At 38.0% G+C, this 12,184-nt stretch overlaps 1 protein-coding gene across 10 annotated transcripts in view; it reads left to right on the top strand.

The window, feature by feature from the left end:
- SMAP1 (small ArfGAP 1) overlaps positions 1–12,184 on the top strand; it is a 124,177-nt gene that overhangs the window by 42,006 nt on the left and 69,987 nt on the right. For 4 of the 10 annotated variants that reach the window (XM_036317549.1, XM_036317550.1, XM_036317547.1 and 1 more), the window contains one exon: positions 8,546–8,666. The exons of the other annotated variants lie outside the window; for them this stretch is intronic. In XM_036317549.1, the coding sequence (XP_036173442.1) occupies positions 8,595–8,666 (72 nt within the window). In that variant the 5' untranslated portion in view covers positions 8,546–8,594. The remainder of the gene's footprint in view (positions 1–8,545; positions 8,667–12,184) is intronic. 10 annotated transcript variants of the gene reach the window in all.

Genomic DNA, 12,184 nt, shown 5'->3' with positions numbered 1-12,184 from the left:
TGCCTCTATTCCATCAGTTCTTAATTTGTTCATTCCTTGTGTTGCTTTTCATTCTCATTTTTCCTGCCATATCTTAGGTTTTAGCTTATTTCTGATGCTCCTATCGCTGTCACTATTCATGTATTTTACACACCACATCCAGAATAATCTTCCTGGAACACTGCTTTGATAATTGTACTTCACTCCTAAGAGATTTGCATTGATTCTCCTCTGAGAATCATAAACATTTTATTGTTCTTAAATTGATAGTCAAATACCTCTGCCATCTGGTTTCATCCTGTGTCTTTGACCTTACTCCAGATGCTTTACAACATAGAGTTTTGGCTGTATAGAGACAGCTCTTCCTGTTGAAAAAATCTGATGATGTGTTCTTGGTTTTTTTGTTGTTGTTGTTGTTCTGCTATTGTCCTTGTTGGAAATGTCTTTTTGCATGCAGTTCCTTCTATACACTAAATTCTTCCCATTCTTTAAAACCCAGCTTAAATTCCTACTCTAATAAAATCATCTTCTGAGTATAGGTTGTGCTTGATTATATAGTATATTTTATTTACCCTTGTGCATGTTTGTTGAGTTAATTGTAAGCTTCCGGTAGCTAGAAACTTCATCATATGTGTATTTTTTAGTCCTTGTGATGACTACCACAATGCTAGCAACACTGTATCTGTATAATTTTTTTTAATGACAAGCTAATAACAATCTTTGATTTGCTATAATTCTGTGAGATAATGCTTGCTCTCAATGAATGGAGAGAATGGAAAAAACAAACAATACACAAAAAAACAAACATTTCCCTCCACTTTATAATGCATTTTATATATAGTGGTTTTTATTTTTTTTTTATTTTTACTTTCTTGATCTCTGTCCTTTTCTCCCCATGTTTCTACATACTTTTTCTTTACAACTATATTTTTATTGATTCAGAGAGGAAGGGAGAGGGAGAGATAGAAACATGAATAATGAGAGAGATTCAATGATTATCTGCCTTATGCATGCCCCCTTCTGGGAATGGAGCTCGCAACCTGGGCATGTGCCCCGACCAGGAATTGAATCATTACCTCCTGGTTCATAGGTAGGAACTCAACCACTGAGCCATACCAGCCAGGCTCTATATACTTTTTTAAAATTCCAAAAATACAGAAATTATAGGGAGTATGACTTAAGTTAGTATGTGGGAGTTCTAAGGTAATATATGTAAATACTAGAAGTGTGCTATTTTCCAGTATTTCAAACCATCCAAACTGAAATTGATTGTCTTGGAAAGTAGTAGTGAGTTTACTAGAGGCTGGACAATCACTTGGAAATGTGTAACTGGTATTCAAGCATTGAATGGGTTGATGGGGAGTAATGTAGATGACTCTGAAGTCTCTGCCATTCTTGAGATTCTTTGATTGTATGCTCTTTGGTTACTATAGCAGTTCAAAATCATTTTTATTATTTGCATTCGAGTAATAATAATGTTACAGTTAGAGATGTGACTCAACTTTTTCCAAAAGTTAAATTCCACTTCAGAGGATAAAAGTTTCCCACACTCTTGGATAATTCAAAAGAATGTGACAAGATTTTCAGGTTAAGTTTGAAAGACAGGTTCTAAAGTGTTTTGAACAAACATATTGGCTCTTTTTTTTTTTTTAAATATATTTTATTGATTTTCACAGAGAGGAAGGGAGAGGGATAGAGAGTTAGAAACATCGATGAGAGAGAAACATGAATCAGCTGCCTCCTGCACACTCCCCACTGGGGATGTGCCCGCAACTAAGGTACATGCCCTTTACCGGATTCGAACCTGGGACCTTTCAGTCCGCAGGCTGACGCTCTATCCACTGAGCCAAACCGGTTAGGGCAATATTGGTTCTTTTTATTTTCTTTCATAAGGAAAAAAAGTCATTATCTAAATGGGTTAGAGTTGTTATAACCTTCTTTTCCTAGAAAAACTTCCTATAAGGTAAATTTGTAGCCTTTAGTTTAACAATAGATATGTCATAATATTGATGAGCTTGTTTTAATTAAATGTTTGATCTTTCTTAGAAACAAGTTTTTCCCAGGTAAACTAAAATCACAGGTTTTCACTCATCTTCATCAGTAAGCTTTGCTGTATTCTGTGGCCTTAGGTTGAATTCCCAATAGTTAGGCCAAATACAAGGAAAATAGGCAAAATAAAATTGATAGATACTTTAAATACTTCTCTGTACAAAAACCCCCACAAAACTAAAATTAGAGGTACTTATATTGATGGTCATGTTATGCCCATCTTGGGATATAAAGTTTGTAAGAGATGGAGGATGAAAGTGGCTGAACTACACTACAGAAGTTTTCTTCTCTTTGACAGTATATTTATTTACTTATTTTTTTAAATTAAATCTTTATTCAGATTATTACAGTTGTTCCTCTTTTTTCCCCCATAGCTTTCCTCCACCTGGTTCCCACCCCACCCTCTGCCCTTACCCCACCCCATCCCCCACTGTCCTTATCCATAGGTGTACGATTATTGTCCAGTCTCTTCCCACACCCCCACACTCCTTTCCCCCCCGAGAATAGTCAGTCCACTACCTTTCTATGCCCCTGATTCTATTATATTCACCAATTTATTCTGTTCATTAGATTATTTATTCACTTGATTTTTAGATTCACTTGTTGATAGATGTGTATTTGTTGTTCATAATTTGTATCTTTACCTTTTTCTTCTTCTTCCTCTTCTTAAAGGATACCTTTCAGCATTTCATATAATACTGGTTTGGTGGTGATGAACTCCTTTAGCTTTTTCTTATCTGTGAAGCTCTTCATCTGACCTTCAATTCTGAATGATAGCTTTGCTGGGTAAAGTAATCTTGGTTGTAGGTTCTTGCTATTCATCACTTTGAATATTTCTTGCCACTCCTTTCTGGCCTGCATAGTTTCTGTTGAGAAATCAGCTGACAGTCATATGGGTACTCCCTTGTAGGTAACTGACTGTTTTTCTCTTGCTGCTTTTAAGATTCTCTCTGTCTTTTGCTCTTGGCATTTTAATTATGATATGTCTTGGTGTGGTCCTCTTTGGATTCCTTTTGCTTGGGGTTCTCTGCGCTTCTTGGACTTTTGTTAGTCTATTTCTTTCACCAGGTAGGGGAAGTTTTCTGTCATTATTTCTTCAAATAGGTTTTTAATATCTTGCTCTCTCTCTTCTTCTGGCACCCCCATAATTCGGACGTTGGTACGCTTGAAGCTGTCCCAGAGGCTCCTTACACTATCTTCATATTTCGGGATTCTTTTTTCTTTTTGTTTTTCCAGTTTGGTGTTTTTTGCTTCTTCATATTTCAAATCTTTGACTTGATTCTTGGGATCCTCTAGTCTGCTGTTGGAACTCTGTATAATATTCTTTATTTCAGTTAGTGTATGCTTAATTTCTAGTTGGTCCTTTTTCATAACCTCAAGGGTCTCACTAGATTTCTTGAGGGTCTCACTAAATTTATCGGCGGTTTCTAGAAAATTCTTGAAAAACCTTAAAAGTGTGGTTTTGAACTCTATATCCAGTAGTTTGCTTTCCTCCATTTCTGTCATTTGTGACCTGTTTCTTTGTCTCCGCATTTTTTATGCTTCCCTGTGTTGATAGAGTGGCTTTGTGTGCTAGGTGTCCCATAGGGCCCAGTGGCTCAGCCTCCCCAATTACCTGAGGTGGACACTCTTGGTGTACCCCCTTGTGGGCTTTGTGCACAGTCTTGTTGTAGTTAAGCCTTGATTGTTGTAAGTATCACTTGGAGGAATTGACCTCCAGGCCAGTTGGCTGTGAGAATCAGCTTTGTCTGTAGTGGGAGAACTTCTGTGCTGGCGACACCCTTCTGGGGCAAGACTGGCTTCAGTGCGACTTTGGTGCTCACTGAGTCTGCCCCCTGAGTGTGTCCCTTATAGATCTGAGGAGTTGTAATCTGGATGGTCCCACTTTGACCACTGGGTACACTGGCTCTTGGATCTCTAAGGAGGTGCTAATTTAGCCTCTTCCTGAGGCTACCCAGCAGGAGCTTTGGAGAGATCTGCAGATTCCTCTTCCTTGTTTGGGGTTTGGAGGTGCCCAGATGAGGCCAGCTGTGAAGCAGTGCAAGCTGCTGTGGGGCCATGGGCCTTCTTTTGGAAGTTTTGGGTCTGTCTGACCCAGCTGCAGTTTGTTAGGTAATTTTCAGATTGCAAAGGGCCAGGCCTTTCATATGCAAATGCCTCTATTCACAGCTTGGGTGGGGCAGGGTCTCGTGGGATCAGCAGGGCGGAGCAAGCAGCTATGGCTGCTCCTCAGTCCTACCCTAAGAGGCCCCGCATCTCAGTGTCCCGGTAATCGCTGCAAGCACCTGTGAGAGAAAGCCACCCTCGAGTTCCGACCGATGCCAGACAGTCCAGTTTCTCCCCGTATGAGTCTGGGTCCCCAGAGAGTTGCCGGACCTGGAGTTCAGAGCAGTCGGGAGCTTGAGACTCCCTTCTGATTGAAAAAGACAACCGTGTCCTCAGTTGCCAAGCCCTTTCCACGTGCGCCTCCGTACCTCTGCACTTTACTTCCGCACCTCCTCTGAGTCTTAGTGTGCTTTTCTCTTTCCTTCTAGTTGTAGAATTTCCACTCAGCCAGCCTTCCTGTGGTTCTGGATGATGTCCATTTTGTCTTTTAGTTGTATTTTTGAAGTGGTTGTGCGAGGCAGCAATTTCCGGTGTTTACCTCTGCCGCCATCTTGGTTCTCCTTTGACAGTATATTTTAGATGGAGTTCTGATAAATTTTATTCTTTATTTTCATCTAAATTTTTTTCAGTTATTAAATTTGTGAAATAAAATGGCTTGCAGTTGATAGAAGTACAGCATTCCTGTGAGGTACCTCTGCCACCTTTAATAAAAGAGAAACCTGGAACTAGAATATTGATAGGTAGTTGAAACTTAAAAATTTACATGAATCGTGCAGTTTTGCAGATTTGTTTTGCTTGAAACAGGATCCAGTAATGCAGTGCATTGATGAAGTGAGATCAGTTATTCTGTTTTCTGTGGGGGTTCTGCGTAGGAGAAAGATGCACTATATAATTTATATTATAAAATTAATTTTACCTGTTTTTATTTTACTTATTTGTTTTTTCAATATATTTTTATTGATTCCAGACAAAAAGGGTGGAGGAGAGAGAGATAGAAACATCAATGATGAGAGAATCATTGATCAGCTGCTTCCTTTATGCCTCTTTATTAGGGATTGAGCCCGCAACCTTGACATGTGCCCTGACTGGGAATCTAACCGTGACCTCCTGGTTTGTAGGTTGACACTCAACCACTGAGCTATGTTGGCTAGGCTATTTTATTTTTCAAAAATTTATTGATTTTTAGAGAGAGGGAAGGAGAGAAAGAAAAACATTGATGGGCTCCCTCCCACAAAGCCGTGACTGGGGATTGAACCTACATCTTTTGGTGTATGGGATGACACTTCAACTATCCTAGCCATGCCAGCGAGGGCTATTTTTTTTTTTTTAATGAGGTTATTAGAAAATTTAAACTGATGTAACTGGCTCAGATTACTTTTTTGTTGCACAGCAGTGGTATAGATATATCATAGTTAATGCATTTAGCTGTGGCCACTGCAGCCTTTTTTTGCTTAATGTTTGCATGATAGATCTTCTTTTATGCTTTTGTGTTTGACCTATCTATATCTTTAAATGTAAAGAGACTCCTTTTAGACAAAACATGCCTGCATGTGGTATGTTCTTTTAACATGTAATTTCAAATTTTTTTATTTCGGTAACTTTAAAAATTCATTTTTTAGTATTCTGTTTCCTGGTTTGACTTTTCTTTTTCCGTGACTTCCTTACCTGTATGTTGGATCTTCATTGATTAACTCCTATATTTGTCACTTTCTCTTGGATCCCTTTCATTACCTCTTTTTTAAATTTATATTTAAGTACTTTTTTCTTTTGCCTCTAATTTTCTTATGTTTACTAGTATTTGTAATCATGTTCCATTTTATTTCATATTTATTTCAGAAATATTTTTCTTTTATTTCTAATTATTTCCTGAGTTTTTATTTTAATCTTCAATGTTTCTAATTTCAGATTTAGTGTTCATTTATATGGACATCTTTTAACTCATTCTACATGTTCTTTCATATCTTGTATGTCTTTTTATTTTTTAATTCTTTATTATTGAAAGTATTACATATGTCCCCTTTTCCCCCATTGTCCTTTCCCAGTTGTATGTCTTTTAGCTTGTTCTGAAGTCGGTTACAATTTTGATCTGTTTTGTAGGCCTCTTCTAGTGTTCCATTGTAGTGATGTTATTCTGTTTCTTAGTCTCTTCTAATAACTTTGTATGAGATTTGACCTCGATTCTTCCCTGTTGATTATTACTAATATTTTTTTAGAGAGAGAGGAAGAGTGGGGCGGGGGATAGAAACATCGATTTGTTGTTCTACTTATTTATGCATTCATTGATTGCTTCTTGTATGTGTCCTGACCTGGGATGGGACCAGAAACCTTGGTGTAGCGCAAGTATGTCAAACTGAAAGGCTAACATGGGCCACATAAACAAGGCTTAAGTTTATGTGGGCCGCAAAAAAACAAAAGCTTCAATTTTCATAGAAATGTAGGTTTATTTTGATAGAAACATGCTGAATACAAAGGACTGAAATAAACGAGTAATCGTTAATATAAAATAATAGAATATTTAAATAAAAATTAATATTTTTTCTTGACCATTAACTTACCAGACACTGAATAACTGCACAACTTAATAAGCGTAATGCAAATAAACCTATTTTTCTTGTTCTCTGAAAGTGAAATATTTCCTGTTGCGCACATCAAACAAGTCAGTCCAAGACTAATGACGTGGCAATGGGCTGCTAAAAGATTCGCTGCTAGTATTAGTGGAGAGAAATGGTGTACCTTGCGTGTAAGGTGCGTAAGGGAAATGAATGCAACACGATTATAGTAATGAGTTATTAGTGAATGTTGTAGTTCGTTATTAATTATGTATAACATGATATTGTAAAAATTAAGTTATGAAACTTTTATTAAAACATTTCTTACACACCATTATATTGGCTGTGCCACAAAAATATTCATTGTAGGCCGCATGTGGCCTGCGGGCCACGAGTTTGACATGCTTGGTGTAACGGGCCAGCACTGTAACCACAGAAATACAGGCCAGATCTCTATCACTAAGTTTTGTTATGAATATTGTCCATGGGTTTTGGTTTTTCTATCTAGCTACTCTTTTTTTTTGAGGAGCTTCTGAGAGTTTCAAAAAAAATGTTACCGCTATTACAGAATACCTAAGATAAATAATACTTAATATAATTAAAAAGCTAATTTGGAGAATTCCATCATTTAACCACATTTGTATGTGTTGGAATGTTGTTTAATCTCTCAAGGTTTTGATCCTTAGATAAATGTTCATAGTGCCTTATAGCACAAAGCACATAATAAGCTTTCAGTACACACTTCTTAGTACACACTTATTCAAGAAAACCAAGGTCAAGCACCTTTTTTCTTATTTTATGGGAAGAGTGCTCATTATAATTCCATCAAGTTGATTAATTTTCAATCGTGGCCTCATGTACATACTTAACTTTTTAAAAGTTGATTGATCTTCAATTTATGCCAACTCCTTGCCAGAATCATTAAGTGTGTCCTCAAAGAAGAGCAGAGCAAGTGGGCAGCCTAGTATTGCGTTTATGTATTATCTACATGAGCAGAGTAAGGTGAAGAAAGAAAGTGATGCTGTCTAACAAAATTTAATCTGTGAAGTTTAAAAAGAAGTTTGCATTTTTAAACAATCCTTTTTGGGAAAAGTCACTTTAATTTGAATTTTAATGTGCAAGATTGTGCCCTATATTTTCTGCTTTCTCTTGGATGGTTAACTACTTGTTTTTAAGGTTGAACTTTTAAAAAGGTCAGTAGTCGAGTCAGTAATAGATTTTAGAATTCTCTTTTCCTAATGATTGGTTATAGTTCTTAGGTCATAGCAGTGGAAAGAATGGTAAGATGTTAGTGGAAGTCTGTTAATTATATTGCCTAACTCAGTAGATCTGAGGGAGTATAACTAAAGGAATAATAAATTATTTGAAGAGTTAGAATCACTAAGACTGACAGAAAGAAGAATCCAGGATGATTTCTGAGCTGAAGCTTAAGCAGCTAGTAGGAAAGTAGTGGTTTGTTCCTAGAATTCTAGTGTTAAGAATTTCATTGCAAGTATAGATGACAAAAGACTGATGTGAAACTTTTTCAACTTTGTCATAATATTACTTAATTTTATTGCTTAAAAAGAAAGAATGCATTCTCTGAATGTATAGCAACTATCAAGTGCTGCAGAAGATAATCAAAATCTGAGAATTTTTAGATACCATGAAAAATATGAAAACTGGCAGCTTTAATTCCACATTATTATTAACATTTAAAATTTTTAAATGTGTGGTTTACTTTGTTCTTAAAATGAACTTTTAAAACAGAAAGAGAACAACTCCCCTAAAACACAATTTTTATGAAAACTGATGGAATGGACTCTGTATTAAATATTTCCAAAGAGTTCCTGAGACCAAAAATGGTGGCCCTTCTTTTCCAGCAGCTGGAATCCAAAAGATCTTGAAACCAGTCCTGAAAAGCTTGCTCCTATGCAAGAAATCCTGGTGGCTTTTGAAAGGAAGATAGAGAACTATTCTGCAAAATTTCAAGTGGTAGTAGAGGTGAGTCACTGACATGAAGAATTTATTCAGGGACTACAAATATTCATTTTCTCTTTTTAATTGAGTTTTTCTTTTCTAAATATATATTCAGCTAAGGCAGTTTGAAAATCTTAGTTTTTGTGTTCCAAAAATTTTAATGAATAGAAAGTAGTAGAGCAAGCAGTATCCCCTTTCCTACACTAAAACAAATACATTACAATTTAAAGAAGCAAAAACAAATACATTGAATTTTTAGTGATGTAATCTTCAGCAATAATACCATTTCCTTAAGATGATGATGCTGGGAAAATACATGATAAATAAGTACTGTATTTATACTTTAAGTGTATTTCTACTGTAGGGTATACTTGGGTGAGATTTATAAAAATGTACTAATTCGATTTGATCTGTAACCTTTATTTATCATCAGAAGATTTTGTTCTTCTAGTAGGAGTAGAGGATACCAGTGAGGAGGGTCCCCTAGCTCTGTATACCCTGGCTAAGTTCCCTTTGGGTAAAAACAGTACAAGCTTAATATAGCTTTTCTCTGATTATTGCTTTGGGGAATGGGAAGTATATGGGCATGGTACAAACTTCCAAGGGCACAAAAGTTACAAAGTGAGCAGTCTCCCATTTCTGTCCCACACTTGTCCAGTTTCCCTCAGTAAGAACAACCGTATTTATCAGTTTCTTATATATTCTTAACTAAAATATTGTATGCGTATATACAAACATATAGGTGATACACACTTTTAGTTGTTTCACATCCTTACACACTAATCTGGAGGTAAGATTCTCTCCCCCCCCCCCCCCATCCATTCCTTGGGAAATTGGGTAGAAGAGTACTAATTTACATGGTTTTATCTTTCTTCTTCCAGATTTAACATAGGCATGTAGCACCCTTCCTTTATACACTAATATGTAAGATTCTACTAATTATTTTTTTATAATTTTGCCTTTGGGACTTTAAAAGGTCTTTCTAATTGCTATATTGTAATCTAATCATTTGCAACAATGCAATTGGTAATCTCAGTGTTTTTTTTTATTTTGTAGCTGCTCCTCTCTTACCCACTTATTTCATTTTTTTAAGAGCAGAAGTAAACCCAGAAAGGCAAATCAGTACATACTACATACAATTTATGAAAACTATGCAGATAGCTTCCTAAATAATACATAAGATGAATTTTAGTTTAACAATGAATGGTTATTAACCAGGTACCTGTTAGTGTCTGAAGGAGAAATGCAGGAAACATTTACAGGGACAGATAGGAAGTAGGTACAGAGACAAAGGGGAGGATGCACAACGTGAAGGAGAAGGGAGGTCCAAGCAGCCATAGTTTTTAAATTAGCCACTGGTTGGACTGAACTGTTTTTGGCTTTTGTTGGGCTGGTAGGACAAATAGAAGTCATAACCTGAAGATACAATTAGTTGTATCACTTAATTGGATTTCACAAAGAGCTCTACTTTCCAAGATTTTGGAAGATTAAGGAAAAAAAAAAGATGTTCTATTCTCAGGAGAATGAATCATTAACTTGGAATATTAAGTGGCTTTTCATTTATTATTATTTCCTGATATTGACAATGATTTAAACTAGAGCACATTTTATTTTTGTCTGTTTCTGTTACCTTTTATCTTCACATTCATTTAAAAGTTCTTTTTTTCAGTTAAAACCATTTATGTGTGCTGCTTATATACCATCCCCCCAAAGCAACTTAGAACACTTTTAGAATATAAATTTTGTTAGAGCAAAAACTAGAATTGAGTATGAAATGTTTTTTACTAAGAAAGTTTCAGAAATAGAAATGCTTCATCCACATTAGATTGTGATGATAACATGTCAGCCCACATATGCTTTTCAGCATTTCATTTTAAAATAGTATTTTTGAAATTGAATCTCAAATGATGTGTGAGGCTTTAGGCAAGTGTTAGTCTTTGTACTGGTTTAAATGGAGAAACAACAGATAGATTATGGATTGATAAGGACAAAATACTTTTTTATAGTAGGTTTTTGGGATTTGTAAGTGTGATTTATTATACCACTAGAGGCCCGGTGTACAAAAATTTGTGCACGGGGGCAGGGGGTGTCCCTCAGCCCGGCCTGTGCCCTCTCGCAGTCTGGGACCCCTCGGGGGATGACCACCTGCTGGTTTAGGCCCGCTCCCCGGGGGATTGGGCCTAAGCTGGTAATCAGACATCCCTCTGGCAGCCCGGGAGCCCTCGGGGGATGTCCATTTGCCAGTGGAGAGCAGGCCTAAGCTGCAGTCTGACATCTTTAGTGCTGCTGAGGAGGTGGGAGAGGCTCCCACCACCACCGCTGTACTGGCAGCCATCGGCCTGGCTTGTGGCTGAGCAGAGCTCCCACTGTGGGAGCGCATTGACCACCAGGGGGAAGCTCCTGCATTGAGTATCTGCCCCCTGGTGGTCAGTGTGTGTCATAGTGACCAGTCATTCCCAGTCTTTCTGCTGTTAGGGTCAGTTTGCATATTACCCTTTTATTATATAGGATAGAGGCCTGGTGCATGGGTGGGGGCCAGCTGGTTTGCCCTTCAGGGTGGGGTTTCCAACTGGGGTGCCTGGCCAGCCTGGGTGAGGGGCTGATGGCTGTTTTCAGGCTGGCCACACCACCTTTAGGGTGGGGGGTCCCCACTGGGGTGCCTGGCCAGTCTGGGTGAAGGGGTGAGGGCCGTTTTCAGGCTGGCCAAGCCTCCCCAGCGACAGAAGCTCCCAGCCTCTCCTTTTTTTCTTTTTTTTTTCCCTGGGATTTATTTACCTTCTATAATTGAAACTTTGTAGCCTGGAGTGGAGCTCAGAGCCGGCCAGGCTTGGCTTCCTCCATGGCCAGGGCAACCCAAGGCTCCAGCTCCGTGGCCACGGCCGGCTGAAAGCAAGTATCTGGGTTTATTTACCTTCTATAATTGAAACTTTGTTGCCTGAGTGGAGCTCAGAGCTGGCCAGGGCGGGTGGGAGGGAAAGCCTCCTGCGCTCCAGCTCCATGGCCATGGCGGGCTGAAAGCAGGTATCTGGGGTTTGTTTACCTTCTATAATTGAAACTTTGTTGTTTTCAGTGGAGCTCAGAGCCGGCTCCTGCTCGCTCCAGCTCCATGACCTCAGTGGGCTGAAAGCAGGTATCTGGGGTTTATTTACCTTCTATAATTGAAACTTCGTTGCTTTGAGTGTAGCTTAGGGCTGGCCGTGGCAGGTGGGGAACCTTGGCTTCCTCCATCACTGGAGCAAGCAAGCCTCCTGCCCGTTCCAACTTCGTGGCTGCTGGCCGCCATCTTTGTTGGCAGTTAATGTGCATATCTTGCTGATTAGCCAATGTGAGGCGTAGCGAAGGTATGGTCAATTACCATGTTTGTCTATTATTATGTAAGATTTTCAGGTGAAGCCTGCCTTTGCAATTATAATGGTGATAATTTTGGATGAAGTTTTTCATTCAAAAAGTACAAGGTAAAGTTCATCTTTCTGGGAACATATGATAGGACAGATTTAATTTAATATATATAGTAAATAATATTAACTTTAAAATGTGCTCTA

Source organism: Myotis myotis, unplaced genomic scaffold, assembly GCF_014108235.1.
Source record: "Myotis myotis isolate mMyoMyo1 unplaced genomic scaffold, mMyoMyo1.p scaffold_m19_p_7, whole genome shotgun sequence".
Classification (NCBI taxonomy): Eukaryota; Metazoa; Chordata; class Mammalia; order Chiroptera; family Vespertilionidae; genus Myotis; species Myotis myotis.
This window is presented reverse-complemented; position numbering and strand designations above follow the sequence as displayed.